The following is a 16547-nucleotide window of genomic DNA, read 5'->3' as shown; positions in this document are numbered from 1 at the left end:
CCGCGGCACGACAGCTTAGCTAACAACACTGGAGAGCTGAAGACCCTGATGTTAGATAGGAGAGTGTGGAGGGCAGCGATTCAGGAGTCCCGAGTTGGTGTTGGCTAGACCGCACTCTCGCATCGCAGTCTGCCTCCCTATATACTGTAGTAATTTGACAAGAAAGAAATGAACCCTTGCATACAGTAAAAGGTAATCTTCACATCTCTCTCTCTCTGTACACATGTATTTAACCCATTAAAGCATTAGTGTCATTTTATACTTTGGCTATTCAAAAATAGCTGATCTACAAGTTCATATGAGCTTGTAGATCTGCTATTTCTTTGAAAAATCTGGAAAATGTGTGCAAATATTTGAATAATATATATTTTTTTAAAGTGAATTCTTTTTACCAAAATCTTAACTTCTGGGGGTCCCTGGAACAAAATATTTTGAGATGGCGGTCGGCGGCCAAAAACATATAATTTTGAGTGATCCTTGACATGTAAAAAGATTGAGCAGCACTGATATAGCAACCTAGGTTTTTCAGAAAACTGATTTAGAAGACATTTGTAGAATCGGCCTCAGGTCTTAATGGGTTCATTACCTTTTGTGGGTAAACGATCTCCTCTCTGAGAAAGGTGTTCTCTCCAGCGTTTCGGTCAAACAGGCCCCAGTCCATCTTCAGGTCCCAGATGAGTGTGTAACAGGAACTGACGATTGAGCAGCCGATTAACAAGTAGAAGAAGATCTGGGCATCTTGATGCTTTGCATCTAGGAGGGTGCAGACAAGAACAGCATGATGTTAACCACCAAGGTTAACGTGATTTATTTAACCACTTAAGCTGTATTTCCAAAAAATGCAAAAATAGCAGATCTACCAGCTCATCTGCAATTTTTGGCAATTTACATTTTTTTGTTTGACTATTTCAGATTCAGGTTCTTTATAGTCACATCACAGGTTTATAGGCGCAAAAAAAAAGTGGGTGAAATTCTTTGAAGCTCCCATCATTTGCAGTTTCAAGAAAGGGATAATAGAGACGCAAGGAAAACAAGTCAGATAGGTCAAATGACCTAATACAACACGAGCAACGGCAACATAATCAAAACGATGGAGCTTGCACAAAAACACGAATTTCACCCACTGTTTTACACATATAAACCTGTGTTGTGACAATAAAGATGATTCTGAAAGATGATTCTGATTCATAACCCAAATGTGATTTAATGTACATGCCTGTGTTTTTAACCTATGTGCATGTTGTAGAGTATGACATAATTGCAACCATGTTTGTCTGCACCTTACATTTGTGTATGTGCAGTGAAGGTGTATGCATTTGCAAGCAACGCTCTCCACCCACCCTTATGCTTATGCTGATGTTCACACTAGCGGCGACAAAGCAACAGGTCATTTTCAATGGAAGCCAGTGACATGAAGCTACAAAGTGACACGCAACACATCGCTGCGTGACGAGCATGACGCCCTACAAATCAAAGCTGAACTGGCATCAACTTTTTTCAGCACTCCAGTGACGCAGTGATGCGTCAAACAATTTGTATGCATTTGTTTCACCATATCCGCTGCCCTTCTCTCTCACCACAATTCCTGCTCTGTTTTTCTACAAGGAACCAGTTCCCTGCGCCGTTTAATCCTTCCTCTTTTCATTTACGCAAATGTCGTTTGAGCAACAATTCAATGACTCAGCAGCAATCTCATTGTAATGTATACATGCATGTCTTCTTTTTGCACATCTGATTTGACAATGCTGCTGTAGGATTAGATATTGGGTCTGCACATTGTACCTGCAAGTACATTTCGATGCCTGTACTTGTACAAGTGACAAATTAACTTCTTGATTCTTGATGTAGCTGGCCACGCATTGGCCGTTGTGTAGCTTTGGATTTTCCAGGGTGAACACAACGTTAGTGTGCAGAATGAATGCAGTGTCTCCACTGTACCTTTGTGCGTGCTGTAGAGGGCTGCGAAGGTGACGACGAAGAAGGACGTCGAGTATTTTCCTGCATTAACAAGGTGAGGGAACGCTCGTTTGGTGTCACGGTAACGCCGAAGACACTGGACAAAGCGGAACCATGCTGGAAGACACTGGATCACCGCACGCACACCGTACGAGTAGGAGTGGCACACATCCCCTTTACCTGGGAAACACAGTTAGAAGGTTTTTCTTCGTGTCAGTTGCCGCAGTTCAAATGACAGTTTCAAATGAGAACATTTAAAAAGGATCAATTTATCAACAAAACTCTATATTTTGTTGTATTCGGGTAGTCAGAGGAAAGCTGACACTAAAAATAATAGACCATAATTATCTTTCTATCATCTATCATCATTATAGCATTTTAACATGATTACATTCTCAAGTTCTTCAAATATAAAAGCAAGTATAGGATCCATGCTTTTTATAAAAATAGGATTTCCACATGAAAACATATTAAACACCATGGAGTTGAGGGGCTACAACAACATGGTGTGTGTGTGTGTGTGTGTGTGTGTGTGTGTGTGTGTGTGTGCGCTCGCTCGCGCGTGTGTGTGAGTACCTTCACTGCTAATGAGTCCATCATGTTTATGCCAGTCCAGCTCAAAGCTGTAGAAGCAGATCATGTACTCCAGATCCATCAGACACACCACCAGAGAGTTCAGCTGGTCAGCAAGCCAGAAGTCTGCAAACTCCACACGGTGGAACGGAGCCGTCACCACGCGGAACTACACAGATAAATCTATGATTAGTATGCAGACTCCACACCGGAACAGAGCTGTCGCCGCGCGGAACTATACAGTCATACTCATATAGTCATGAGGAAGGCTTGACGCCGAAACGCGTCGGTGTATGCTGTCCATGTATCCATCAATTAAAAAGGACATCGGAGTGCTGGCTATTATTTAATTCTTACTGTGAACTAAACATGATTTATTAGTTCTGCTGGTCTGCCAGCCTGAGAGAATATTGTCTCTATCACTGTGAATTTGAATCTTGATGCAATAGTTTACGTAGTAATAGTTTTGAACGATATAGTAACAATAGAAGAAACGGGGGACATAAAACATACAAAAGGTTGTTTAGCCTAATGATTAACTACAACTCTAATGTTACTTCAAATCGTTTTTTCAAGGAATACAATAGTCTGTCTTATGTTTGAGGATGCCATTGGAAAGACATTATTTCAGTGCGGTATGAAAATGAACTCAAATCAGAGATTTGAAATTGTCTTGAGAAATTGTCGTGAAAAGCGTTTACTTCACGGTTATATACATTTTTTACCATTGTGTTTTAATGCATGTTAAAGTGCAGATTTGAAAGTGTAGTTAAAATAGATCACTGGAGAAAACATTGATTTGAGATTTGATAATTTAATATTTTTTATAAGTTTGTAAATGTTTTTAATGACTTTGGATAAAATATATAATTAGAAAAGGCAAAATATTGTTTAATATAAACATCACAACATTGATGTACGATATATGACCAAAGCTGTGATTGGACAATGACTTGTATTGACGCTGGTGTGGTCCTTTAAACTTTACTATTAAAGATCAATTTTTTTCTGTAGTTGAGCTGATCTCTGAGCGCTTGGTACACCTGTCTGTGTCACATGATTAGAGTTGGGATCCCGAACCGGAAGAACCGGATTCAACCTTGAGGAACCGGAATCGGTTCCATCACATTACGAACCGTTTCTGGAACCGGTTTTATCAGACTGTCAGAGCTGACGTTCAGGTCTGCTATGCAATTACCATATGTACACTCTCAGAGTTAGAGAACTCTTAGGGTAGCCTGATTATCAGCCTGAAGCTGCGTGGAGCTTCAGTCTGACATTGGCTGCAGTGTCTGTGATTACCAGGGGGAGGGGATTCAAATTTCCCTAAACCAATCACAAGAGATCCACGGATCCGCCTACATCTGACATCATCGCACAGCTTGTTTTAGCAGATATTCGCTGATTGGCTTGACGTTAGACCACCCCCACCTCCGACTCTGATTTCACAGGTTTTTCTTTGACCGTGAAAAGCCATAGGCTCACATTATGACACCAGACCAAGAGGAGCAGTCCACTCAGAGAGTGGGCGGGGTCTATGGTCTGGAACCAGGCTACTCTTAGGGTCCTTTCGGAACCCGTATAGGAATTGTTAAAGGGAACCGTTAAGGAATCGGACAGCTAAGAGGGAATCGTCAAGGAACCGGAAATCGTTAAAATCCTAAAGGATCCCAAATCTACACATGATGTAACATGATGGCACACATATCTCTTAGTGTTGTCGTTACCAGCAGTTTGAGGAGCCAGAAGCGTGACTTGTAGTAACAGGTCTTGAAGGGGTTGATGAGGAACAGGAAGAAGAAGCCGTACAGAGCCAGAGGGTTGGCCTGCATGGGTACCAGGACGCTGTCACTGAAGAGACAGGACAACAGGCTGACGCACCACAACACGCCCAACAGACCGGCAATCTACACACACACACACACACACACACAAAAAAAACACAGACAGTGCAAAAAGTTTATCATCACCTCTAAGTACATTTCACTGCCTGCAATGTTGAACTTGTGATTGTGCTGATTGTGCATGCATGTAACAATAAAACACCTGGCTTGAATCTTAAAAGACAGTACTATAGTAATAGTATGTGAAACGTAAAATGTAAAATTGTAGAGTTGTGTTCATCCTGAGCAAAGGTTACAATGTTCTGTTAATATATGCAAGGATACACATTTGTGCGTCAGTATTTTGAAATGCATGCCCTATGCTGTAATTAACATTTAAAAAAGCAAAACAAAGTTTTGCAAATGAAACTATGAAAATGCTTATACTGGAATATGTTCACATTTACGATTCAATACTTCACAATTAATTATCTATCTATCTTTATGTCTTACGTTATTACTTACTGTAAACATATTGCATGTGTAAGTGTCCGTTTACTTGTGTGTGCGTACCTCAAACAGATGTTGGTGGGATAGGTTGTTCCTGGGGTTTAGTTCAAATATGAGTACATGGTTAACCCCTGCCTGTCTCCAACCATAGGTGTTGATGCCTGCCAGAGAACATACAGTAGGTTAGACATGTGGGTGGTGGTGTTGTACTTCTTCAGTGGTTCTCAACCTTTTTTGGGTCAGCGTCCCCCTATCCAATATCCAGGTCCCTTGGCCAATAAAAATGTACGCTGAATTTCTGCTCTGAAAATGCAAGTTTGTTTCTTACTGTTAGAATGTGATCATTAGCCTACTTTCCAGGGAGAAAAAAAGAAAGAGGAAAGCCTGTGATTATAAGTAGAATTGTATAGCCTTCAAATAGGCCAGGGATGCCCGAAACCAGGCTAGAACAAAGCAGGACCAAAACTTAAGTGTGCAAAAGCTATTGTGAAGTGCTTAGGAGGCCTCAGTGGAAACAAGTAAATGCTAAGTAAGTGTTTTAAAGAAGGTTAAAGAAACGACAGCACAGCGATTTTATAAGTTAGTGATAGAGCTGCTGCTACAACCAGAAAAACCAACAACAAGAAGGCGCAGGCAGAGAAAGCAGGTCATAGACACAGCAGCAGAGAGCGTGTATAAATTAGTGGATAAAGCTACAGTAATTAAATGCAAGTTAAAAGCTGAGTAAGTGTTTAAAAGCAGGTTAGAGAGACAACACCAAAGAGAGTGTATAAGTTAGTTGATAAAGCTACTGTAAAACCAATTCTAAATGGCAGTTAATTCTCGAAGGAACAGTCGATGGTGTTTACCTGAGCTACTGTATCATAGCATTATTATATACTGTATTATCATACTCTTCCATACAGATTGGTCAAATCTAAAATAACATTTTATTCACACAAGTTATTGATTTCAGATTTAAGGACTGAACTCTGTGTGTGTGTGTGTGTGTGTGTGTGTGTGTGTGTGTGTGTGTGTGTGTGTGTGTGTACCTAGCAGGAAGAGGAATTCTATTAACAGGAAGCCTCCTCTATAGATCCTCACCAAGGGCCAAACATCGTCATGACGAATGGTCACGGCTCCTGGAGAGTGAAAGAGAGAGATGCATGGAATACTTACACCAACACATGATCAGAAATGGCTGATTGAAATTTGACAAATCTTACATTAATACAAAGCTCTATGAATTGCATCAAGGCTATGCTTGGTTTTAGGTGTATGAGTATGAGTGTATCCTGTTTTCAGGTGTATATCTGATATTCTATCAGTATATCCGTGCACCACTACTTTCATAAATCCACTCTGACGCTCTGCTGTGGAATCAGTGCACTCCCTCCAGAGCACAGAATTGTGTAATTTACAAATAAGAATTGCTACAATGTAAGTAAGTTTTAAAATGACAGAAACAAGTCAATTTATGGGTAGTGTATGGGCAATATACCGGTTATTGCACATCACTGTGTGACTTAACAATGCAATCTAGATTGCCAAACATGCTGCAAGTGTCACATTTTGCCATAACCTCCTTTGTCTTCAACTATTTTTAGAATGTTCGGACAAACAGTCTCTGGGGTGCGCTCCAGTGCCCTTGGAGTGAATTTATGAGTGCACCCTTCAATAAAGGGCCTGTTTTGTATGCAACATATTCAGTCATGGTGGCAGTAGGTTTTAATGTAGGTCTGTTATGTTTGTATTACAGGTTGTAGCATTACACAGTTCTTCTTTTCTTTTTTATGCCTTTATTGATAGTACAGTAGGTAGACTGGAAACGGGGAAAGAGAGATGGGGAGTGACGCGCAGCAAAGGCAGTCAGGATCGGGATTCGAACCTGCGACACGCGTCAGGCTACATTGGAGCCTAGGTGCCCGTAGCCAAACTGTTCTTCTTTTCTGAAGCACTACTACTTATTTGGGAAGGAAACGGAGGTAAATCATTACGTTTTATGTTCCAGCAGTGATGGTAGTTTTGTGCTGAATGGATGTAGAAATGTGAAGAATGTTATTTAGATAGCATATGGTTTAGACAGGTTAATAGTTTACCTGTATCATAGTTTCTTTGAGGCACTCCATTTTCTTAGGCAACTAAAGAAGGCTGGCATGGGCCCCTGAAAGCCTTCTACAGGGGTTCCACCGAGACTATCCTGACTGGCTGCTTCAATGAATGGAAACTGTACTGACCTCGACCGCAATGATACTGAACGATAGTATGAATAAATACTGGAATTTAATTTATCATCTGTTATCAAACATTATTAATAATAAAATCAAAACTATTACCCTGTTTTCACATTGCCAAAGTGCATGAAGTATAGTAGACATTTTTAAATCCATCTTACAGGCAGTTTAGGTGTTTGAAATTTTACGCCAAGCTCCCAACTCATTATTCCGGCATGTTCTGGCGGAATAAAAATGTCCCTGTAGTAAAAACGCTAGAAAGTACTGGGATAGCGTAGCGAATGAGAGAGCGCCGAGTGAGAGAGCGCTCTAACGGTCATCGTGGTCGAGCGAGCATTGGTTTCAACAAGAGAGTGAGCGTGTGACAGGCTGCCTGTACGTACCTGTAGACAAAACTGTTCAGTGACAAAAATGCTTAAAAGCAATGTTGACATAACTCTACATATATCAACATATGTTGCATGGGGTATTGGGGGTGGCTCGTCCAACTACGATGTAAGTAAAATTAGCTCCGTTATAGGGAGAGGGTGGGTGAGAGTTTCACTCTCTCAGAGAGAGAAAAGAGAGAGGCTCAGTGCTCACAGTGTTCTCAAGTCGCAACACACTGCAGGCAGCACACAGCTGTTTTTAACATGATTTAATAAGTGGCCGTTTAAAAAAAGAACAATCGATAGACCATATTCACACGGCGGCCATGTTTCTATGAAGTCAATGAAAGTAGCCACCCCGGGTGGCGGCAATTTCAATGTTAAATTCCAATATGGCCGCCGTGTGAATATGGTCTATTGCATTCAAGATGTCTTGAGATTTTAGGCTAGAAACAGATCTGCCAACTCCACCTGTTAACCCCTGCGTCCCCATGATAATGAATGATTGAGAGAGAGAGAAAAAAAAATATGAGAAAACCGTTCGCTTATCCTCTGTTCTTTCAATGGATTAAAGTTACAGTCTTGCGTGCTTACAGTCACCTCTCGCGCAAGTAGAAAGTAGAAAATAAACAAATGAAAACGGCCGCTTTTCAGCCGGAGGATGGCATGTGAAAATGGTCTCTCCCATTCCAACTTCTTTTTACATGTAAAATACTGGGACTGTAGTGAAAACACAGTTTATGTCGCTGGTTGAGTTGAAAAGTTTGAAGATAAGTATGTTTGTATGGATGTGTGTGTGTGTGTGTGTGTGTGTGTGTGTGTGTGTGTGCACGGCGGTTTAGTTACCTGTGATAATCACTGTGACCACTAGAACCAGGAACACCCCACAGTAGAGCCCCACTCTGAAGGTGGTCCATGCAGGGGCAGGCTGCAGGGAAACAGAGACAAACACCGTTTACTAAACTGCCCAGACAGTATCTGTTCCTATACTGCAGCAGAACTTAGTGTTGCCAGATTTTGCGAGAGAAATAGGCAACCAGGTCTATGAAAACAAGCCCGAAAGAAGCGACTGTAGGTCACATGAGCACTTTAACCCATTTAGACCTGAGGCCGGTTCTAAAAACGTCTTCTAAATCCTGTCTTCTAAAATAATTCAAAAGAATTATCTTGAAAGAATTTGAAAAATGTGAAATAACACAAAAATGGCATTAAGTATTTTCAGATGGGGGTACGCAGACAATAAACAAGCCCCATATAAACGCAACCCACACTATTATACCAATATTTAAAAACGACTTTACAGAAAAACAAGCCCAAAGTCACTTATAATAAGCAGACATGGCAACACTGCTTAGTAGTACATTTCATTTACCCTGAGTTTTGATTAACAACTTCAGTAAGAGTGTGTGTGTGTGTGTGTGTGTGTGTGTGTGTCTGACTGACCTGTGCAGCACCCAAGGGGGGCACCCTCAGCCTCTTCATGGCCTTTTGTCTGTCCCCTCCCTCCAGCTCTGTTGTAACCAACGCCTGATGGGGCGAACAGAGAGGGGTGGTGGGGGTAGCAGAAAGAGATGGTAAGAGAAAGTAAAACCATTAAATACCCATTTTGATGTGTTTTAGGTACCTGTATGCGAGTTCATGTGTTTGTGTACCTCAGTCTCAGAGATAATTTGTGTGATTTTCTTGCAGGTGTAAAATGGAGCAACTTCAACATGGGCCACCCTCCAGTCTGCCCCTCTGGACGTCTCCAAGATCTTGTCATGTTTCTTCAGGATCTTACGGAACCCTGTGAAGTTCAGGTTCTGCAACAGAGAAAGAGAGAGAGACAGACAGAGAGGAGGGAGAGAGAACGAGAGAAACAAATGGAGAGAAAGAGAGGAGGAGAGAGAGAGAATTGAAAGAGACAGGGAGACAGACAGACAAAATAAAGAAATATAAGATTAAATATAAGAAAGTGAGAGAGAGAAAAAAAAGAGTATTCTGTGTATTTTGGGATGGTGGCATAGGGACAGGGGACAGCACAACCAGAATGTTTTGCATGTTTTATACCAGCAACCAAGTGACATAGTTTCCTACAAGGTGTGTGGCAGAAGCCTTAAGCGCGTGAAAAATACTGTTGATTTGTACATGAATGATAGATTTCATTACATGCCATGCACTTGCATGAAGTTAAGAATTAACTTACAATTATTACAATTGTGTTATGTAATTGAGTCATTGTATACCTGATAGTTCTGCAATAGTATCAAGCTGAGGTAGAACTCTGAGAAGGCAAGCTGCAGGTCCTTTATATTTCTGTGTTTGCACCTCTCCTGTTGGGACAGGGCAAACACCGTCTTTCTCTTCCTCAGGCCCCGCCCGTGGGTGGTGCTCTCTCTCTGGGCATCCAGCGAGGACTGCAGCTCATTCTGCAGGGTGGCAAAACGACGCTGGGCCTCGGCCAGCTTTTCTGGAGAGACGAGACAGGGCAGGGAGTAGAGGAAGAGTGTTAGGCAGGGAAAAAGGCTCTGCAGGACACCGAATAAACAAAACATTCACTTGATAGGTTACAATGTAACGATTATGAAAATAGAAGTGATGTGATGTAATGTGCGCACAGGTGCACCAGGAGAAACAGAAGTAAAAGTAGTAGCACTAGTAATAATAGAAGTATTACTAATAGTTGCAGTAGTAGCATGAAGCCTAGTCCCTCCACGTGCCAGAGCCTCCCCCGAGTTCCGACAGAGTAGTTCTGGAGAAGCGGACTGATTGGCCCTGTCTTTCCCTATAGGACTGACCGTGGGTAGCTACCTGGGACGTAAGTTGGGGCTTGATCAACCCTGGCTGGGTCACCTGGGCGAGGGTGTATGTTGCGAGACCCGAAACACCCTATGACCCCAGGCTACAACACTGACGATACGTCCCAGGTGCATCCATGTGATGTATTCTTTATAGTAGTTGTAATAGTACCAGAATTATTAGCAATTAGCAAAGTATTAGTATTAGTACTACTTAGTAGTGGTAGTAATAGCAGCAGTAGTAGCAGATGCATTAGTAGTTACAGTAGTGTTATTAGGACTAGTAGTATTAAAAGTAGTAGTTGTAGCAACAGTAGTAGTAGCAGCTCTTTACCAGAATAGAAAGTGTTGATCTTTGCCAGCTCCTTTTCACACGTCTGGAAGAACTTCTCCTCAAACTTAGCATAGTACCTCTTGACTGTATCCTCATCTGTAACTAAAGGAAGAGAAGAGGACACAGGCTATTAGTAAACATATTACAAAACACAGCGCTATTTTTCACAGAGGCACTCTGTCTCAGATTGAGTTACGTCTGGTGAAACACAACCCAGTCAGTCACACACACACAATCACAGAGTAGTGAGGCTGAAAACAACAGCTCAATAGGTTCCAATAACCGTACGTTTCTTCCGTTCTCTTAAAGAGGCCTAAAGAGTTAACATGAAACCCACCTTCCCTGTAATATTAGGCTTGCACCGCCACCTAAACCAAACTACCACCAATTGATATATCTAAATCCTACAGTAAACATATTATCAAGGATTAAAGAACTTAAGTCTCAGCAAGATTTGGAAACACACATTCATTTTCAGTGGACTTGTAAAGACAGGGTAAGTGTCTTGATTGCATTTGATGCAATCAAGACAACTCCATTTGATTGCTGCTCGAGTCTAATACCAAGAAACAAGTGGACCATTTCACATATCTTTACACTGGCTCCCTGTCTGTTAAACAACTGATTTCAAAATACTTCCGTTTATAGAGCACTGAATGGTTTAGTGCCAAAAGGCTGGAACAAACTCCCAGAAGACAGCAGGTCTGCTACGACTATTAGTTCTTTCGAATCAAAGCTAAAAGCCGTTGCGTTTGCCGCCGCCTTTAAATAGTTTTTTGTTTCTTCTGTAATTGTATTCCTATTTCCACTTCTTTTCATTGTTTATTGTTTTCAAATGTCCTTTTAAAATGTGGTTATAATGCTCTGTGTCTTGATGTCTTAATCAATGCATCTACCACTCATTCAAGAGGAAAACCCCAGTTATAATGGGCTTTTGAGCTTCAGGCAGCACACCTTGCCAGTTGCCACAGTCAAACAGTAGGTGTCCTCCCCAACACCAGGGTCTACATTTCTCATGGAAGAGTCGGGAGACCGCCGCGGCCTCTAACCACTGCAGGTGTGCAAGTTATATTGCATCAACACATTCTTACCATACAGATTGGTTAGAATAACATTTTACTCGTTAAAATAAGCTCCGGATTGCAGCTTTAATTTGTGGGTGGTTGACCTTCAACTTGTCAGAATGAGTAACTATCTTTGTACACTGAACTGAAATCCCTACAGAAAGAAACCAAATGAAAACACTAACACCCACCACTTAATTATTTTACTGTGATTTTGCTTTATGTGACAACATGCACATACTGTAGCTCCTGTCTTGGTGAACCCTTTTTAGCTGGCACAGCCACAAGGGGGAGCCCTTCTCCCATATCATGGACATGTATGTCACAGGCTTTCTGGCAAGTAGAAGTGAAACGCTATAGAGCGTCGCAGTTCCCGCCCACTTCCAGTTGCCGGAATCTTGCAATGCATTTTTCCCATTGACTTTTCCGAAAATATTTATATAAATTAATTTAAGCCTAGAATCAAGCTATCCAGGATCCTGGTGAATCATGACCATAAAAAGTTTGATTCTGTGAAAAACCTTTTTTGAAAACGGCAAAACAAAGGGTATTTATTAAACATAGTATATCATATCATTAAATATAAAATTTAAAAAATCACAGAAAAAAAGGTTTTATGGTCATGATTCACCAGAATCCTGGATGGCTTGATTCTAGGCTTAAATTCATTGATATAAATATTTTTGGAAAAGTCAATGGGAAAAATGCATTGAGTATTTACTTCCGGCACCCGGATTCTGCGCAACTGCGATGCTCTATACCACTCAATGTACAGATGTTTGTTATTCGTCTGTTCACTGGTGTCACCCAAACTGTTTTACATTCATTGTCTTACTAATTTTACTTTATTTAGGAATGTCTTTATAATGCATAAATGTGATGTTTTTTGTGTGTTACTGTTTTTGCATTATCAGCAAACAAACAAAACAATATACAGTATATCTTTTTTGCTTACTGCAGTGCAGTCTGCACAATACAAATGCCTACCACTGGAGCATGCATGTTTTGTTCCTCCATGTGGCTGAGAGAACCAACAGAAACACGTGTGTCACACACACACACACACACACACACACACACACACACACACACACACACACACACACACAAGGTGGTTTTGAGTCAGACTTTGCAGTGTCAGTGATTCATCCAACTTCAGACTGGCTGGTTTTAGACAAGACACCAAATTAACTAAATTGGGGTGTCTAGGCCACAGAAACACATACAGTACATACATACAATACACTGCGCGCGCACGCGCGCACGCACACACACACACACACACACACACACACACACACACACACACACACACACACACACACACACACACACACACACACACACACACACACACACACACACACACACACACACACACACACACACACACACACACACACACACACACACACAGTTGTGGACTCGAGTAATCTCCTTATCCCATTTTTGCCTTATTCTGCTCTTTTCTCTCTCTGCAAGTCTTGGCGTCATTATGATTATTATCATCATTATGCCATTATGACATGTCTGTGTGGCAGTAATAGGCTGTACTTTATCTGGAAATTGTTGTTTTTTTTGCCTCCTTTCCAGGAACTCCCTGCTTTACACCCATACAGTTGCACGTGGTACAAAGTAAACAGTCTTGGGTCATCCACAATACACCTCTGAAGCGTGGCTTCAATCAAGAAGATTGAAGCCACGACGTTTACTTTGTCGCAGGTCAGTGTCACATGCTGAGAATAGCAGATGTACAAGCTCACAACGTGTCGCGCTTCGATGCATCGTGAGCTTGAAGATCTGCTATTTTCAGCATGCAACACTGCACGCAACAAAGTGTATATATCAAGCCTGAGAGGCAATGGCATCTCAATGGTACCGAACTACCGAGGGAGGCCAGTGTTACTTGTGTAGGCGTACCTCTCTTACCAAGATTGCACCCCATCAGTTCAGGGGAAATATCTTGTTATCACTATTTGACTACTGTGTACTTTTTAGTAAAGCTATGCTAAAATAACAAAATGTTAAAAAAACTGAACAAAGTCTCATGGCTGACTTTTAAATCGGTTTGATTTGGAGAGATGCCCCAAAAACTCTAAGTGAGCACTCTCCTGTCCCAAGCTTAGTGTCCTGCCATGCCTCGGACTGTTTGGACAAATGAGTCGAATGAATGGCAAAACCTGTAAATTCCACCATAAAATATAATATATTATTATAATAATATTTGTAATGTATTTCCCTTGGTGAGAATGAAGTTGATATGCTAGCTGCATGTTTACATAAAGCCAACAGACGGCCGACCAGTGCTTACTATAGCCAGAGGTTACTCATTAGGCCACTACATAGGGTCATACACAGCTTACTCATTTACCTACGCCACTGAATCTCCCATTAGCCAAGATGTCTTGTTTTCCGAGACATAGATGATTCGTGAGCTCAACTTGGGTCTGGTGGTGTGAATAAGTGGTTGATGACTCCACCAAGTGTGTGTGTGGGCAATGCTACGCTGCAATGTAGCACATACATGCAAGTTGTGTGTCTCGGCTCTACTCCATCCTAATTTTCCAGCTTCAGAAAGGTTACATTGGTTCTCAGCTTAATTCTGTTCCTTCCTCCTGCCCTACATTTGGTTTGAGGTTTTAGAGTTATGTAGTATAGTTTCACACATGGTTGTTGCCAAAACAATCGACTAGCAGAGCAACACCATCTCGCTAGTGTCTAGCACCACCATGTGAAACGCTTAACTTCATCATTCATTTTTTTAGGCACTTGAGTTTATCAATAACAGTCAAATCACTAAATATATACAGTATATATATATAATGTTTTTGTAGGCAGTAGGCACGATGGATTCAACAACTTGTTATTTTGCATATCATTAAAAAAATACTTATTTAGCTATGGGAGCACTTTAGTAATAATGATTCATTGGGTTCTGTCTAAGGCCTGCACTTGAAGGAATTTTCTGTGGATGTGTGTGTTGTAACTTGGACTCACTCACACATAGAAACACTCATGGACAGTGGACAGGAACAATACCCAGGCCACTTTGAATCAGAGTGCAGCATTTTAAGGTGCCATGTCCCCATATTTTGAGCGGAGGAGCGTTTTGGATATCATGTACAGAGAACATTTATTGACACCCACAACGTTCAAACCTATCAACTGTTGCTGTGCTCGAGCTTTCGCGTCATCTGCGTTATAGCCTCACCAAATAACGGTAAACATGGACTTCTCACGGTTACGGTAACGATTCAAAGTCAGGTCGTAAATGACCGGGTTGTCAGACACAGCCAGGGAGATCAAAAGAGACATTGATGAGTGGCGCTACTCTCCAAAAGTTGAACTATTTTATGCTTGAAGCACCCAGGGCGCTCCGCCAGAAAACACTGGACACCGAGATCGCTGAAACGTGATGCTCATCGCTTGGAAGAGGAGCGCTCCAGCAAGCCTTTACCATATGCATGGCAGAAAGTCTCTGGCAGCTCAAAAACACTTTTTTTTTGTGGACACAGTCCCTAAAACACAAACAGTTGATATCCCTCTCAAATGGACAGAATGAGTTATTTTAATTTCAATTTCAGGTCAGTTTGTGTTAGTTTTAGGAGTGCATGCATGCATATAGTAATAGTTTCAGGAATTGACTCGTTCTATCTAAGGTTTCTATTTAGTTTCAGTTGTAGTTTTTCCCAGGTATGTTGAGGGAAAAAGCCTTGATTTCTAGAAGCTGAAAGGGTAGGATAAAAACATGCATATCAGATATGATAGAAAAGCAATTATGAAGTTGATTTTTACATTAAATGAAATACAAATTTAGTTCCTATGCAGTATAAAGACCAGGATAACTGCATGTTTTTGTGAGGGTACCTACCCTAGGGGACACGGGGAGAACATGCAAACTCCACAGAGTTAATTTGGTTTTTATATTAGTTTCAGTGAACAATTTTTTGTTTGTTTCCCTTGTAGTCTTAGATTTAGTCTTAGTTAACTATAATAACCCTGGTGAGATACTGAAATGAAATAGCGAGTGACAGAAAAGAAAAGGAGAGATTATTAGAGAGGGTGGAATGATAGACAGCTAGACAGATGTATATAAAAAGGCAAAGCCCCCCATCTCCACGTGAACACCTTGTATGGCTTTATACTGACCACAGAAGGCATAAGTTTGTTTAATTTAGGATGATGTAGGACATCAGCAAATGACCTTGCTTGACAACGAGTTTAGAGAGTACGCCAGCAGTTCAAAAAGCTCTGTAAGCAGGAATGAACTAACAACTTCAGTGCTTGGCAGTAGTCTCTAAAAGTGTTGAGACGAATATTACAGCCTAATTTCTGCTTTGGTGTGAAAGGGTTGTGCGACAATAGGCTTAAGTCTAAACATTGTGACGGTCATAACTCCTCTTGTAAAAACATGTTACGTTATAATATTAATATCCATGGTATCCCTCGGAAACCTCCAATTTCACTGAGTATATTGTTTCTGTAGTGACAGACAGCTGATATTATCTCACACATGTATAAAATGTCTCATGTGCCCGGGACCAAGCCAAAGCACTGCTAGTGCATTATACAACGTCCGGCACACTTAAATATAATGGCTTTACCTACGTAAAACGGAAGACTCCTTAGAGATGTTTTTTTTTCTTTTCAGGAGAGCAGTCATAATGTGTGTAATGTTTGACATTTTCCACACACTTGTGTTTGGGTCTGTGACTGTTATTCAGAGCGGGACACAACGGTTTTTAGTCACAGTAATTCTTAGAAGAAGCGGAAGGTGGAGGGCTGTATATATACATTTAGATGTACAAACTGGAACAGACCAGGACAACCAGTCCAGCCAGCCAGTCCTTCTGTCTGTCCGTCACTTACCATGACCTAGAATGGCCCGGGAGACTCATAGTAGCCATTTATTGGTCATAAAAATCAGAA

The 16547-nt window shown here is 41.2% G+C and overlaps 1 protein-coding gene across 1 annotated transcript in view; it reads right to left on the bottom strand.

Annotated features, from left to right (window-relative positions):
- The window catches only part of LOC311046443 (xenotropic and polytropic retrovirus receptor 1 homolog), a 43273-nt gene that overhangs the window by 6693 nt on the left and 20033 nt on the right, over positions 1–16547 (bottom strand). The window contains exons 3-13 of the mRNA XM_084058746.1: positions 10555–10656; positions 9669–9892; positions 9096–9245; positions 8887–8970; positions 8290–8371; positions 5894–5983; positions 4926–5023; positions 4257–4436; positions 2533–2698; positions 1939–2136; positions 587–753 (exon numbers count right to left, since the gene is read on the bottom strand). Coding sequence (XP_083914872.1) covers positions 587–753; positions 1939–2136; positions 2533–2698; positions 4257–4436; positions 4926–5023; positions 5894–5983; positions 8290–8371; positions 8887–8970; positions 9096–9245; positions 9669–9892; positions 10555–10656 — 1541 coding nt within the window. The remainder of the gene's footprint in view (positions 1–586; positions 754–1938; positions 2137–2532; positions 2699–4256; positions 4437–4925; positions 5024–5893; positions 5984–8289; positions 8372–8886; positions 8971–9095; positions 9246–9668; positions 9893–10554; positions 10657–16547) is intronic.

Source organism: Gymnoscopelus microlampas (assembly GCF_963454915.1).
Source record: "Gymnoscopelus microlampas genome assembly, chromosome: 5".
Taxonomy (NCBI): domain Eukaryota; kingdom Metazoa; phylum Chordata; class Actinopteri; order Myctophiformes; family Myctophidae; genus Gymnoscopelus; species Gymnoscopelus microlampas.
The sequence above is the reverse complement of the archived record's forward strand: the minus strand, read 5'-3'. Positions and strand labels throughout refer to the sequence as shown.